Below are 15936 nucleotides of genomic sequence, written 5' to 3'. Positions count from 1 at the left end.
TCTTACCTGTGCACAAATCTTTTGCTCTCCAGATACGCGAGAGCTGTACTAAGCTGATAGGCATACAGGATCAGAGACGCCAGATCCAAACTGTACTTCCTTACTTGCAGAAATGACCTCAGCTTTGGAACAGCGACCAAGATAAAAAAAAAAAGTTAGTGACAGAGAACAGACATCAACAGCCAAGGAGCTATATTCAACAATACTGCCCATTTCCGAACACACTTTTATGAGAACGGCTTCAATTCTCCCCTAAGATGGAGGGGCAGAATGAAACATATTAGCTCAGAAATGATGGTTAATCGTTCGTTATTTGAATCCTATTCAAAAACTGAAATCTTCATGACTGTGGACAAATTTCTGAAAAAACACAAGAAGATGCTGCAAGGAAATGAAGAGAGTGTGAACTGCCGCTAGCGAAGACCTGGGAGGACAACAGACCGAGCTGGCCCGCACGTGCCAGCACGCCCGCACCCCAGGCAGACCGGAGGACCAGCACGCCCGCGCCCCAGGCAGACCCGAGGACCAGCACGCCCGCGCCCCAGGCAGACCCGAGGACCAGCACGCCCGCGCCCCAGGCAGACCCAAGGATAAGGCGATGAGGAAGGGGAAGCAAGAAGTTCTCCTGGCCTCCTCCAGCAAGTTTCAGGTACAGAAAGGTGTTGGGTATTTACCCCACGGGGCCTATCAGTCCTTATTACCAGGGTCACGACCAATTCAGCTAAATGCCAGCATGGCAAAGGAAGGCAACTGAACTGAACTCTAATTCTACAAAATCCATACACAAAGGAGAAATATTTAGTAACAGTTTAAGCCAGAAAAATCAGCAAATTCTCCAAAGGCAAAAGCAGAAAAATACTGTGAACAAAAGACATACGTAAGCTCTCTGTTTTATTTGGAAAGGTCAGGCAGAAAGAAGAAATGCTGCTGTAGAGGCCTGAAGTCATCTTGCCCAGCACACGAGGTTATCGAGTGTGGAGGAGAGCAGTGGGGGGCCCGGAGGAAGGGAGGCATATGGGCCCAAACTGCCCTTGGACACCCGCTCACCAGAACCCCTATCTCCACGGAAAGCCAAACTGCGCTTGGTGTCCTTTAGAAGAGCAGGAATGTAGGTAACGTTCAGGCTAAATTACTGAGCTTGAGTACCAGAAGGGGAAGCGTGGACACCTGGAGAACGGACTTGTGTCCATCTGCAAGCAGGCCGGCTATGGCGTGGCCTGGAGAACAGGTGCCGGAGAACAGACCGCCTGCCCTGCCGAGGGTCTGACCCGCCAGGCCTGGGCGGGGGGCCCAAGAAGCTGGCTTCTAACAAGTTTCCAGGTGACGGTAACACAGCGAGCAAGGAGTTTCTGTGTTCCGGAGAAAGTCAAGTGAGGAGAGCTGTCCACATATGTTACCCCATTTTCAAAAGAAACTGTGACTGATGTGGGCGGGTCTGAAAGACGCCATGAAATGAATTCTCAACAGTAAGGAACTGCGGGTTTACCGAGATGCGGCATTCATTTGCCTGCATCCCGTCAAGAGCGCCCCCTTCGCCCTCGGACCCCTGGGCTAGCATCAGGCGGCAGCGCCAGAGAGGAAGACAGATCCACGGCGTCACCACCGCCTCCAGCACTGAGTCCGGGCATGACTTGGGAACTTAACGATGATGACGTTATAGTCTCTGAGCCCAAACCACGAGGGTGTCCTTCACATACCGCCCCCCTTACACAAATGACACCAAACGCCGGAGGTGGCTGAGCGAATGCCAAGCACGGGACAATCGTTTCACTGTCACGGTGACAAAGGGGCTGGCAGGTGCGGGTCAGGTACCTCTCCGAGCGTGCACAGCTCCATGATTATCCAGACGGGGTTCTCCGTGATGACGCCGATCAGCTTCACAATGTGAGGGTGGTCGAACTGGCGCATCGTCACTAGGGAGAAACAGGGGTCCAGGTTATTCTCTCGACAGAACAGTGGGCAAGGGCGGCTGCTGGAGTCTGTTTTCGTGGCCGAGGCGCTCTCTGGAAATGAACTAGTTAAGACAGAAGTCATTGCCAGGGTTTGCCTTGTCCTTAAGACACTGGACGCAGAGATCTAGGAATAGGATTAAAGACAGACTTTTCTTTTTGATGGAAGTACAATACGATTTGGATGAAAATGATAATATACCGATAAAGTCGGTATGATTTGCTCTATGACTTATTAATTTACTGGACGGTTGGGTGGTAAATACTTCCTGAAATGGACAGTGGACGGCATTTGTTCCATGTCCGTGTAATGAGGGACCCCTGGACTCAATCACACAACCAGCGTCTGCTGAGCGCCTGGCGGGTTCAGTCCTGTGCGGGGCACGGGCCTGGGCAGTGAGCACAGCAGACACGGTCCTAGCCCCGTGGAGCCTGCAGCTGAGAGAGGGCAATGCTAATTTCTAGGCAGTGTTGTTTAGTTTCAAATACTTAGGAAGGAGAGAACGTGGTCCTGTGACAAAGCCTCCTGAGGAGAGACTACTCTAAATACACGGTCAGATGAGAAGGGACAAGCGCTGTGAAAGCAGGGAGGGCGCCCCAGCCTGAGAGTGGGTGGAAAGAACAGGACGAGGTCCTGGTAGAGAACGGCTACCCACGCGTGGCCCTTCCCACAGTCTCATCCCGGACGCATGAGCGGGGAGCCGCGGGGGCGGCTGTGAGGCAGGGTCAGGGCACGGGCATGGTCCCGGCTCTCTCCCTGGTCTGTGAGCTCCCTCAGGTGGGGACCACGTCTGTCCTGCTCATCCTGAACTCCAGGGCCTGGGGGCAGCCGGGTAAGACTCATTCTACGTCTGCCTAGTCCCAGCGCCACATTATGGTCAACCACACGGGTCCTGAAGGATACGGGGACAGTGACCTGTCCGCCCTCACACCCCGAACACCACGGCTTACCTGGAGCGACATGTGGACACGCGCCTCTACCGATACAGGTATTAAATTGCAAGGCGAGACCGTAACACGGTCGCCACAGACAAGTCAGACAAGTCGGAGTGTTATCGTTCTGACTTCCGCAGAGACCACTTGCATTTCACAGGTAAAAAGTCACAGGGAGTTCCACAGAAATGTCTAGAAACTTACAGGCTTCTTGAAGGAATTTCTCTCTCACGCTGTCCGAAGTACAGTTTTTACATGTTTTAACTGCAACCGCCAGCGCTGGGTTCTCCTGTGTTGGGGAAATTTCAGAGTCACACACACGCGCAGAAAGAGCTTCTCTTTGGGCATCACTGGGCACGTTCACGAAAAGCTGCGTGACTGGCAACTACGCGGATTCCGGACCAGAGAGAATCAGAACTGAAAATCTCAAGAGGAACACTTCAAATACTCTACAAAATCCCCAGGAAAAACGTCCAGGCAACGTTAACATGTTGTAGGTCGTTCGTTCCTTCACTGTGCCACATTCACTCCCTGCTACCGGCCAGGCCGCCTCCCAGGCGCTCAGGGTGCACACTGAACGACAGACAGCCAAGTTCCCTGTTCTGCCCCAGGTCACCTTCCCGCTAGGAAGGGACAACCCAGACAAGAAACCAGCTGATCACAGGGTTCGTTAGTGGGTAACAGCGCTGTGGACAAGGAAGGAGTGTGTCTGGATGTGCGAAGCAGACACCAGGGCAACAAAAACCAAAGGAGGGAGGGAGAGATTGCTGAGAGCTGGCCAGGGGCACAGCCGGGGTCACGGATGCTCTGGGACCCAAGGGCAGGTGTGGTGACAGACTGGTGGCTGGGACAAGTTTGCGGCAGTGCAGGCGGGGCCGGGGGGCGTTGACGGGCAACAAGACGTCCAGTGCAGGTTTCTGGTGAGACAAAGGGGAGCAGCAGCTCAGCTTGGATTAGGCCTGGAGACGCAGGAGAGGCAGCGGAGGCACACAGTAGAGCAGGAGGAGAATGGGGCGGAGTTCAGGGTTAGATTCCGGCTGGAGGAGCTCCTGGGGCGGAGGGAGCACTCACCCGGGCACCCTGCAGCGTGGAGCTCAGGGAGAAGGGGAGACACACAGTGACTAAGAGGGTGACTGGCAAGGGGGAGCGAAACCAAGAAGGCGCCGTGGCCCTGCCTGCGAAGAAGGTGATGTTTTCTTGAAGACAGAGCTTAAGACAGACAGGAAATGAGGTCATTCCCCGCTTCGATGGAGTAACACTGCGCATGGTTCCCATTAGCAACGCCAGGACGCTCAGCTCCGCCCGCCCCCACCTGGTTTCTGCCGGGACCACGGACTCTTCCTGCTGGGGATTCTCGGGCCTCATGTTCCGTTGAGGAGGCAGGAAGGACAAGGAGGACAGGATCGGGGAGAGAGAAGCAGGAGAACACGGCAAACAGACAAAGGTCGAAGAAGCGCCGCCTCAGGTCTCCGCACCGTGGCTGCTGCGTCCCGACTCCCTCCCTCCCCACCCCCCCAGGACCCGAGAGAGGAGGAGGTCAGACCAAGACGCCATCACGGGGGTATGAGGAGCGCACTTTCAGCCACGAGGCCCCAGAGGACTGTACGATCTCGATATCTTTATTCCCACAGGTTTTGAACATTTCTGTCCTTTTTGTAAATTATCTCACCGGGCCTACAGGTTGTGAGACGGCCGGACGAGTCCCAGGCGGGTCCGGGATCCCCTTTCACAGACAGGCCAGCAGAGGCTGGGGTCTAGCGGCTTGCCCAAGGTCGCCCTGCTGGAAAGTGGCCTGTCCCCTCTGTGACAGGGACTGGGGCAGCGTGTACGTGTGACAGGCAGCAGGCAGCGGCAGCGGCTACCGAGGAGTTGCTGCTTATCTCCTGGCTCTGAAATGGTTCCCAGCCCAGGTTCCCCAGCCCAGCCCCGATGAAGCCTGAATTTGCCAAGCTCTCTCCGAAGAGTCCTTGCTACAGTTGTGAGTCACCGTCCATGTAAACAGCAGCCTCAGGCAGGAACGGCTGGCCTGCGAGGACGGTGGGAAGACAAGACACTGTTTCCTGCCTCCTAGGGCGGGAACATCCCAGGGCTCAATCCCAGGGCCAGCTCGACGTGAGGCCATCTCACTGAGCGCCAAGTCCTACATCTGCACTGACTTCCAAATTCTCTCTCCAGCCCTCCCTTTGTCTTTCAGCCCAGACTCTGACATCCAACCCACCCCGTGCCCTCTCTCCACGAGGACACAGCTAAGTTACTTTAAACTTGATAGACCAAAACAAAGCTCCAGATATCCCTCCGTGATGGTTCATTTTATGTGTCAAGTTGACTGGGCCACAGGGTGCCCAGATAATTTGGTCAAGTATATTCTGAGTGTTTCTGGATGGATTTAACAATAGGTCGAGTAAAGCAGGTTGCCCTCCCTAATGTGGTGGGCCGCATCTGATCAGCTGAAGGCCTGACTAGAACAAAAAGCTGTCCTCTCTCCTAAATAAGAGAGAATTCCTTCTGCCCAATTACCTTTGAGCTGGGACACTGTTTTTTCCCCAGTCTTTGGACTATACCTCCACTGGCTGTGCTGGGTCCTAGGTCTTCAGGCACAGACTGGAAGCAAGAAGCCATCAGCTCTCCTGGGCCTCCAGCAGCAGATCTCATGACATCAGCTTTCAGGATCACATGAGCCAACTCCTACCGAGCCTGTTTTGAAGGCACCCACGGCCTTCTGTTTTCCGGGGGAGCCCTCACTAATACGCCCACCACCAGGCGCGTTTCCTCTCCTTAGCCTTCTCCACCTCACTCGGGACACGGAAGTCATGCAGATGCTCAAGGTCAACAACCTGGCAGTCAGTTCTGACCCCTCAGTTCCCCTCGGCTCCCACAATCCAACAATCCAGGAGCAGGACCTGAGTTTCCTGCCTACAGCGTGCAGCTGACAGCCGCCTGCCCAGCCCCCGCCACTGCTGTGGGCTCTCTCTGCACCCACTCTCCCTGAGCACCTCCTGTCCCCGGGACACTTGGGAGAAAAAGTCCAGCCCCCTGCCGTTGCCCCCCAGAGCCCTTCTTCGCCCAAACCTCGTACACCCTGCCTCATTTTCTAGGCTCTGGTATCATTTCTCATGGCTGCCCTTCTTGTTCTGCCTGACTGGAAAGCTCCTGCCCCAGAAATCTGCACCAAGATTCATGCTCAAACTGTCCTGTCTGAAACAGCGTCCAGCTGCCTGCCGTGTCCTCTAGCTCCCTGCTGCTCTGCACGACCCTCACAAGCTCCGAGCACAAAACTGTCCGGGACAGGCCTCTCAGGTTATCACAAGGTCCTTATTCTACACATTTTTATTATACGCTACAACATACACGGTGCATGCTGCCATTTACGTCATTACTGTTCTCCATCGCTGAAATGTAAGCTTCAAGACAACAGGCACCTTGTCGTCTCGTTTGCCAAGAAGGTCCCCTTACAACACTATCAAATTCATAGCAGGTGCTCAATAAATATTCACCGAGTTAATGAATGCTGTTAAAACCTTTCTTTTGGGGCGCCTGGGTGGCTCAGTGGGTTAAGCCGCTGCCTTCGGCTCAGGTCATGATCTCAGGGTCCTGGGATCGAGTCCCGCATCGGGCTCTCTGCTCCGCAGGGAGCCTGCTTCCCCCTCTCTCTCTCTGCCTGCCTCTCTGTCTACTTGTGATCTCTCTCTGTCAAATAAATTAATAAAAAACAAACAAACAAACAAACAAAAAAACCTTTCTTTTGAATGCAGACGCCATTCACAAGTCAGCTGCAGCGCACCTTAAAAACAGCTTAAATTGTATTCACTTTAGGTTTCACACTAACTGCACATCGTACGATTCCAGAATATTAAACACTTTCAAATGAGAGAAATATAAACAGTAAAATGACTGCAGCAGACGTGGGTCCCTCTCTTAGCCTGCAGGGTGCAGGACTCCAGGTGGTGGTGGTGGCCTGCGCCCAGCAGGACGGTCGCTGCTAGCACAGAACGGGAACAGGAGCTCGAGGTCTGTCTGTTCAATGTCCGAGCACAGAGCCTTCTTCCAGGTGCCAGCCACACAGCAAGGCTGAGACGGAACTACTTTGCTTTGAACGAGTTAGTATCTGTTTTCCTCAACTAGATGGAGAACGTCTTTAGGACCATGAATTCTACCTCCAGCTAAAAATACAGGGCCAACCGGTATACTCCAGAAATGATGCAAAATGTCCTTTTTAACAGGAATTCTGTATAACAACAATACAAAGTTCTTAAGACCACAAAACCGTCATCTATCCTGTGAATTCATACTCAAATATCGAACATGGTGCTTTACACAAGACGGCTTGAAGATATGCAGAGAAGTACTGCTCTCCAAGAACCCGCAGTTTCAAATGGACGCCGGACCCAAGATTCCGTGGGCAGCACAGGGACAAAAGGCCATGGCGAACAGAGCCAGGGGCTGGTCAACAGTCCATGGTGCAGCATTTGTGGCTGGACAGCAGAAGCCCGGGGGATGCTGAGCTGCCAGAGGGGCTGGTCACAGAGAATGAAAGCTGGAGAACTCAGTTCAAAGTGAGCAAGACCAGAGCAGAACCTGAGCAAAGCTGGTTTTTTGTTTTTCGTTTTTTCCTAAAAACACCTTAAAAAGAGGCAGATTCAAACATACCTGGAAGTGCTCAAGGTATGACTTTTAGACGTGTTTATAACACAAGCAGTACTCAGGGGACAGAGAAGTCTTCTCAGTGGTTCAAAGCAAATGCCACACTGGCGTGCACTATGCCTCCATCAGAGACATGACCAGCTCCCGAATTACTAACAACTAGCAGACACTGAAAAGACTTGAACAAATAAATCCAGAGAAGGGGTATTCTGGGACTAATTAAGAGAAAAAGAGACTTAAAAGCCAGTTCTTCAGGCTAAGATCATGATGATGGGAGAACACGCAAGTGACCAGCGGAAGCTCAGATGGTGACAAAGACGCCCGGCTGCCTTGCCGGATGAGACAGTGGCGTGTGCGAGCCTCTAGACGCTGTGTCCACGGGCTCTAGAATGAACCGCAGCCCACGCGTGGCCCACCCAACCCCACTCCTCACCTTCCGTGGCCCCCACCCCCCCACTCCCCGCAGCCACACTGGCCTCCCGCGGACGGCTCCCTTCCTGCTTCAGGGCTCTGCTCCGTGTCCCCTAGCAGAAGGCCTTCTCCGACCATCTCGCGGGGAGCGCACCCCGACCTCCTCCTCTTCCCTACGCGACATCTAGTGTGTTTGTTTTTGTCTGTTCCTCTCTGTCTCAGAGAGAAGTTAAGTTCCGTGAGGGCAGAGATTGTGCCTGTTTTGTTCATTCTTATGTCCCCACCACTTTGCTGTCACCTGGTGGGTGACTGAGAAATTGTTGCTGAAATAATGACTCGAGGCTCCAGTGACAGGTTCCTGGCCGTGACGTGTGCGGAGCTGCAGTCTGACTGATTACGAAAAATCCTCGAAGAACCGCTCCGTGATCTGACGGAACACTGAAGGACACGATCTGGAAAAGGGACGTAACAGGAGCCCCAAGGAAGGAAGAGATTCCTTTGCACGGCAAAATCAGACACCCACACGAAGAACAAAATAAACACTCATTCATGGACAGCATAGGTCAGGGAGATACTCACAAAAAAGTGTGAACCCTGGTATTTTTCTGGGGCTGGGGCTCATTCAACAAATATTTAATGAACACTACACAATGAGTATTTAAGAAAATGTCCTCTTGTATTTTCACAACTAAAATGGATTAATTATTTTAAAGATGCATGAAATAACGCCCACTAACGCCACCTTTATCTGTGTGGTCCTGGTAAGTCACTGAATTCTAGAGACCAGGGGGAGCTCTGAGGCCACCGTGTGCAGCTGTCCGAATTCCGAGTCAAGAAGCCACAGTCTCCTGCCTCTCAGCTGGGTGCGGCCAAGTCGCAAATTTAGCAAGTCTTCGAGTAACTTTAGATCCAGGGCTTTTTCTACAGCATTTTGTCCCAAAGAACAGAGTTAAGAGAATTAGGAAGATAACACAGAGTAAAAAAAATAAAATAAAATAAAATAAATAATAATAATAATTAAAGAGGAGTCACAGCTAGAAATACATAAGAAATGACAGAACTGTATATTAAGTACAAAGGAAAAGGCTTTTGAAACTGAAGTTTTAAACAAATGGAAACTCCAATTTGTTTAGTGACACGGTGACTATTGTCTGTTGTTCCTGACAGAAACAAAAACCAAAAAAGCCCTTTTAGCTCTTTGGTTACAAAAGTAAGGATCACGGCGTCACTAGTGCATGCGTAGAGGATACAAAAAAGTGAAAGATACGGTATTACTGGGGAAACTGCCATTTGCAGTTTCCAAAGCAGAGGTCACACCAAAGGTCAATCCTTTGTGTGAGGACAGACCTTCCTTGACTCAAGATGGAGTTCATGTCTGGATAAACCCACCGCACGTTGAAAACATCCCAAGCTGAAAGTGCGCACGATGCATCTGGGCTCCCTAACGCTACAGCTGAGTCGCGCCCCCCTTACAGGCGCCCATAAGCGCTCACCTGGGCCCGCAGCTGGGCAGAGTCATTTCACACGAAGCGTATTTTATAATGAAGTGTTGACAGCTCGTGTACTTTACTGAGTCCTCCACGGGAGGGGACAAACAGAAGGGTTGTGAGGGCAAAGAATGGATGTCAGTCTCTCGGTGATGGGCCCTCGTGCTGGCGGCCGCCACCGTGCATGAGGACAGGGGCTGTGTGTACCCCTAGCCTGTGACAGGATCCAAGTTCAAAATTCCAAGTACGGTTTCTCTGCATGCAGGTCACTTCTGCACCAACATAAAGTCGAAAAACTGTGTTGAACCACCCTTAAGTGCAACCATCGTAAGTTGGGGAGAGTCTGTATGCCCTTATCAGCACCATCTGTATACACCTGTTAGTTAAAAAAGTTTCTTGACCAAGTATGTACTATTATTTTATCTCTCTTCTTTTTTTTTTAAAGTAGGCTCCATGTAGGTGTGGAGCCCAATACTGGGCTGGAACTCACAACCCTGAGATCAAGACTTGAGACGAAACCGAGTTGGACATTTAACCAACTGAGCCACCCAGGCACCCTGTACTATTATTTTATTTTATTATTATTTTTTAAAGATTTTATTTATTTATTTGACACAGAGAGAGAGAGATCACAAGTAGACAGAGAGAGAGGGGGAAGCAGGTTCCCTGCTGAGTGGAGAACCCCATGTGGGGCCCGATCCTAGGACCCTGAGATCATGACCTGAGCTGAAGGCAGTGGCTTAACCCACTGAGCCACCCAGGTGCCCCTGTACTATTATTTTAAAATACTGTTTTAAAATTGTTGCTGTAATAAAACACGATAACCAGTGTCAGCAGGGATGCAGAGAAAGGGGTGCTCTTACACGCTGCTGTTCGGAATGGAAATGCACGGCTTCTCTGGAGACAGCTCAGCAGTACATCAAAGAGTGGAAGAGTTACCATGTGGCCCAGAAACCCCAGCCCAGAGCCCCCTCACACGATCTGAAAACTCCTCACACACGGTCCTGTGCACGAGTGCTCACAAAGCCCTGATTCTAGCAGCTAAGACATGGTAACAACCCAAATGAGCATTGACGGACAAACGGACAAAAAGTGGTTCTACCCATCCAATCGAATGCTATCCAGCATTGAAAAGAAATGAAGTCCCGGTAACGCTTCAGCATGGGTGACCCCTAAAAACATGCTGACTGGAGGAACCTGCCACGAAGGCCACGTATCATATGAGTCCATTTATACAAAATGTCCAGAAAAGGCAAAACTACAGAAGCAGGAAACAGATGAGTGGCTGCAGGGGCCGGGGGGAGGTGGAATGGGAATGACTGCTAACTGATGTGGGAGCTTCTTTCTGGGGCAAAGAAAGTTCTAAAAGGACTGCATGGTGGGTTGTACAACTCTATCAATATAGTAAAAAACCGCTGAGTTGTATGTTTTAAAAAAAATGAATTTGTGAAATGTGATCTATACCTCAGGAACACTATTATTAAAGAAATAATTTTAAAAATGTGTTGCGCTCTTCTGGAGGGCAGTTTGGGGCAAATTAACACTCTTTCCTTGAGGACGCAGTAAGTGGCAACAGCGGCCTCCTGCTGTCGATGCTGGTCATCTATGTCGATTCTGAGCTACGCAATGATCACTGTGGAATTGGTTACTGAGGCGAGACACTGAGAGATTAAAACGAATAAAAGGTAGACGCAGCCCGCTAGGAGCTCCATGTGCCGTTTTCCTGTTTCCAAAACGGCACGTACGGTGACACACGTGAGGAGCTTTGTAAAAGACGGGTGCGAAGAACTGAGGACTCATGAAGACAAACGAGGGGCCACAGACATTCAAAAGTAGTGCAGATTTCTGGTCGCCGCAGAGGACTTACTGGGCTCATGTAGACGCCTTGATGGACGTCTCCAAACTGGCCTTCCCCGATGCACCGTCCAAGCTCGATTCTTTCTCTCTGAATCTCATAGTCCCTGGCTGTAAAACAGGACATGGGTAAGTACCACATTCCAAACGCTGAGTACACTTGACGCTGGTTTCATTTCATCATCATCCATGAGTACAGATCGCACGGGCGGCACGTCAGTCTATGAAAATGCTTTAAACAGAGTGGAATTCTCTTAAACGGTATCTTAAAAGGAATTACATAAACTGTTACGGCATCGCGTGAACTACCAAAACCATGTGAGTTCTATTAAAGGTAGATTTTTTCCATATGTTTTAATGTCGATTTAGTTTTTATCTGTCTGATAGTTTTCTAAGCAGTTTCTCCAAAGTAGTAAATTACATGCTTAAGTAATCAGTTATTAGTTTAGGTATTAATATATGAAAGGCTAAAAAACCCAGTTATTTAAAGCAATTATTTAACAAATAACTGAAGTTTGAAAATATGAAGGCAACAGAAAAACTGTGTCATGAGAAACTTTGTTTTAAAAGTTTAAGAGTTTTCCACTTTCTTATGATCCTATCTATATTATTCACAGAGCTAAAAGAGTTTAAAGAGGTCGCTTCTAAAAATGAATTTCAAAATCAGGTGACTTGGAATCAAGGTTGAACATACGACATTATGAATTATGAGTATTTTACATTTTGAGAGCATTTGCCTCAAATTAATGTATTAAGTTGTTGCGATTTCATATGAAACCAATTATTTAGTAGGCTGCTGAGGCACGTGGAAGTAAACACCGACTAGAAACCTCATCAATTGATTCTAATCCAATTAACGGCCGGGTGTTTTGATTTCCTGTGGCGGCGACCCGCTGCAGGACCCACACCGTGCGCATTCCATTAGTGTGGAATAAAATGATCGCCAAGTGGTTCCAAAGTCTCTCCCTGGTTTACCAAATTATAAACCGCACAGAAAGGTCCAACCCAAATTTTAGACGGCTCTTTTCCTCTTTAAAATCGCTTTAGCTAGTAGTTCCATTGGTTTAACAGCACGAATAAACCGATGGAGAGTAGTTGAAAGATAAAAGTTAACTGAAAACTGAAACGTCCCACGTCATTCCACAGGTTGCAATTGACAAGCAAACGCAGTTATTTTAAAGGAGTCCTGTTACCTTCATCTATTCCATAGCTTTCTGTATTGCAATCGAGGGAGAAAAAAATCGAAGACCTTGCTTAGAAATAACTAATAGCAATTAGGTTAACAACAACAAACTCTGAGAGTACATTTCAACATTTCCTTTGCTAAGTATTTTAACCACAAACAGCAGTTAAAAAAAAGAGGACCAGACACAAGCCAACTCTGAACCTCCTTCAGTTGCCTCGATGTGATGCCAGCAATGCTTTCCACCTCCGTGTCGTAAATTCCTGTCCTGTAACTCACTTCTGTGGGGCCTGGACCTTTCCTACTCAACATTCAATAGCAAGTACACAGAAGCACATTTGGACAGGCTGCAGGGATGTATGAATGACTAAACGGCTAACCCAAATTTCAACATTTTCCATGTTGCTGTGCAAGCCAAAATATCCACGTTTCAGCGCTTCCTTCTGTTTCGAACCACTCTCTGATACCAGAGCTCTTCCAGGGGGGACACAGGGCGCCCCCGGGACAGTGCAGGCCTGATGCTGGGAGGGCCTCTTCAACGTGCACAGTTAATCTAAATGAGAGCATCTTTTAAAACAGTCGCACAACAGGGTAAATAAAGCGCCTGGAACATGTATTTTTCAGGTATGTCCGGCTCTACTGGAATCGGGACATCAGATGTTCAATTATTAATGCCTCTGGGGCTGTACGCAGACTCATAACTGCGCCTCTTTTGGGGGGAGGTTGAGAATGTATTTTTAAAATTTAAAAAAAGAATTTTTTTAAAGTAAACTCTACACCATAGTGGGGCTTGAACTCTAGACTCCGAGATCAAGGGTCACATGCTCTACTGACAGAGCCAGACGCCCCTAAGACCTTTTTTTGTTAATGTGAATGACGTTTCCAGTGTGTCTGGATCTCCAACACGAGATCTGGGACTCCCGGGTTCTCCTCCGTCGAGAAGCCCCAGAGACCAAAGGGAAGCAGAGCGCAGGTATTTCCAGGCAGCGGGAAGGGCGTGACCAAAGCCTCCCTCCCTGCACACCTCCCAGCCCAAGCTGTGGGGACCATGCGCTGGAGGCAGGAAGCTTAAGGGCAGTAAAGGACAAAATTTCCAACAAAATGTAATTCACTGACTGCGTACTCAAAGAAGTGAACAGACATGTGTATTTATTTAACTTTAAATAATACAATCATCTACAGAGGGGAAATTTTGTCATCAGCAAAGGCTGTATTACAGAATCAGGAAACAAATTAGGAAAACCCTGTAACTAAGCACACTTACTACAGGTATCTGAGTGTTAGGCTTCTGACCTTGGACTCGGCCGAGCCTGAAACAGAATTCTAAAGGGAGAAGAGCACATTTCTGTCGTGCACTCAGTGAACTATTAAAGATAGCTTAAAAACAGTATCTAAAACTTTTAAATGTGAGATATTTAGAAGTTCAATACAGTCCAATCTGGGCGAGAACAAAATCAGAAGCCTACTTACTCGAGGGCATGGTGTAGGTGTCTTCTTCGTCTATGATCTCAGCATAGTCATCCGTTTCTGCAGGAAAGGAAGCAGATATGTTGGAAGGGGGTAAACATTGGACCTCCTGGCCTTTGACAGAATTAGAAAAGGCAGAATGAGCTGCTTGAATGCCACGCTATGGGGATGTATTTAAGACCCTATTCCTCCACTTTTGCTCACGCATGAGTCATCTATGGAAATACGGGTGACGTCATGGTGCATCTGTTGTAACACACAGACTTGCTCTCGGGGACACACGGTGCTGGCACAGAAGGCCCTTGTGAGAATGGGAAGACGTGGAGCTTCTAGGTCTATGTGGGACTCGAAGCCCCACATCCGTTCCGACTGCAAAACTCTGCCTCGCACCAAGCCCACGTTGAAACCCGCCCTGCCTCTCCGGGGGTCACTCTGAAAATGACGAGCGCTTCAGAGACTGAAAACCTGACTTTGCTCATAGCTAGACTCTACAGCAGAATCTGACGCTGGCCTCTCGGAAAACAAAAATGCCGGCCTGACTGCTGCGGAGAGTAAGTGGGTGACAGATTTCGTTTGCTCTGGGTGGAAGCAGCCCGGGGTTATCTCCTGTCACCCTGCACGCAGACGTCCGAAGAGTCCGCGTTAATGTCAAAGGGTGAAATCTAACAAGAAGAATGAAAGGACAAGAAATGGCATGTTACAATGGCATGTTTGGAGGGAAGTCAAGGACTTGTAGTGTCTGCACTACTCCCTTCGGTACCATGGGGACTTAGAAATCCACGTGCGCACCAGCGCGGGAAGCGCATCCGAGAACAGCGTTCGCTCGGACTCACTGGGAGCACGGCTGTGCCTGCTTTCCTCCTCCTGCAGCGCGCCGCGGGTTTGAGCTGCTGGGCCGGGAACGGAGCAGCAGCACTTCCAGAACTATCTTTGAGGACAGCTCTTCACAGAGAAAATCTGCCCAAGCACCCACGCTACCCCAGAAACACCGAAAGCTCAATGTTCTTCCCTCTGGGCTGCTCTTACCGCTCCACTCAGGCACTAAAACTACGGAAAAGAGAATGTGTACAGGCCACATTCTTTAGGGGATCAACGGTCCCACATGTTGCCATGGTAAAGACTGAGATCGGACCTCCGAGCTACTGGAAGAATTTAGTCGTAATTAGAAGTGACTGAAATAAGAAGAAAACTCAGCGGGCAGAATACAGTCAACGGGCCAGTTCTCCGTAAAGCGTGCAGGAAGTGTAGACTATTCCCAGGTCCTGCGTGGAAGGCAGAGTATCTCTAGCATTCTCACATGTTCTAGGTAACACTACTTGCAGGGTTAAGAAAAACATTCAATCTACCCCAAACCTTACATTCTTTTGTTTCTCTGCTTCTCCCTCCTATCCTGTTCTCAGCGACCTGGCACGTTCTGGCCTCCGGCTTTGCCTCCGTGCAGGCCGGCTTAGGAAGGACCGTGGGAAATGGCGTCTGGGATGAAGGGAGCTACTAAGGCACTTTGAGAAAGGACGGACCAAGCAGAGGAGGGATGCGCACGAGCAGCTGAGACGACAGAAGCAACACGGCACACACGTGGCGTCTACTCGTGGTCTTCTCTTGTTCTGTCACCGATGCCCTCCCTTCAGAAAGCTGACAAAGGCAGAATTTCCACAAGCACCAGATGCTACCCTCCCTGCCTGCTTTCCTACGAAGCACACACCTGCAGAGGCCAAACAGCGCGTGAGCCCGGGGCGGCGGGTGACCCTGGCCGTGACAGCTGCCAGACCCCTGGCCCCTGCCGGCTCCCCCGCTGCCCTGTTCCCAGAGGAGCTTCACCAACCCCGGCCCCGCCTCCTGGCTCTCCAGGGCTGTGGGGTCACTGCCTGCCTGACGGGGGAGGAGGGCACGAAGCTGCCAGAGCAGCCCCTCGCCCAGGACTTGCCACGTGCTGGAGCTCAGGTGCGCTCAGCCTATTCTGGCTTTGGCCAAAGTGTCCCCCTGCCAGAGACTTTGCCTCCTACTGACCTGC

The 15936-nt window shown here is 50.2% G+C and overlaps 1 protein-coding gene across 26 annotated transcripts in view; it reads right to left on the bottom strand.

Annotated features, from left to right (window-relative positions):
• Positions 1-15936, bottom strand: part of PTK2 (protein tyrosine kinase 2) — a 245726-nt gene that overhangs the window by 56662 nt on the left and 173128 nt on the right. For 17 of the 26 annotated variants that reach the window (XM_046001796.1, XM_046001805.1, XM_046001597.1 and 14 more), the window contains 6 exons: positions 13929-13985; positions 12469-12489; positions 11289-11386; positions 3087-3171; positions 1813-1913; positions 7-122 (listed from right to left, as the gene is read on the bottom strand). In XM_046001796.1, the coding sequence (XP_045857752.1) occupies positions 7-122; positions 1813-1913; positions 3087-3171; positions 11289-11386; positions 12469-12489; positions 13929-13985 (478 nt within the window). The remainder of the gene's footprint in view (positions 1-6; positions 123-1812; positions 1914-3086; positions 3172-11288; positions 11387-12468; positions 12490-13928; positions 13986-15936) is intronic. The other 9 variants (XM_046001680.1, XM_046001701.1, XM_046001655.1 and 6 more) reach the window with 1 other exon arrangement.

This window comes from Meles meles, chromosome 1, assembly GCF_922984935.1.
Source record: "Meles meles chromosome 1, mMelMel3.1 paternal haplotype, whole genome shotgun sequence".
Lineage (NCBI taxonomy): Eukaryota > Metazoa > Chordata > Mammalia > Carnivora > Mustelidae > Meles > Meles meles.
The sequence above is the reverse complement of the archived record's forward strand: the minus strand, read 5'-3'. Positions and strand labels throughout refer to the sequence as shown.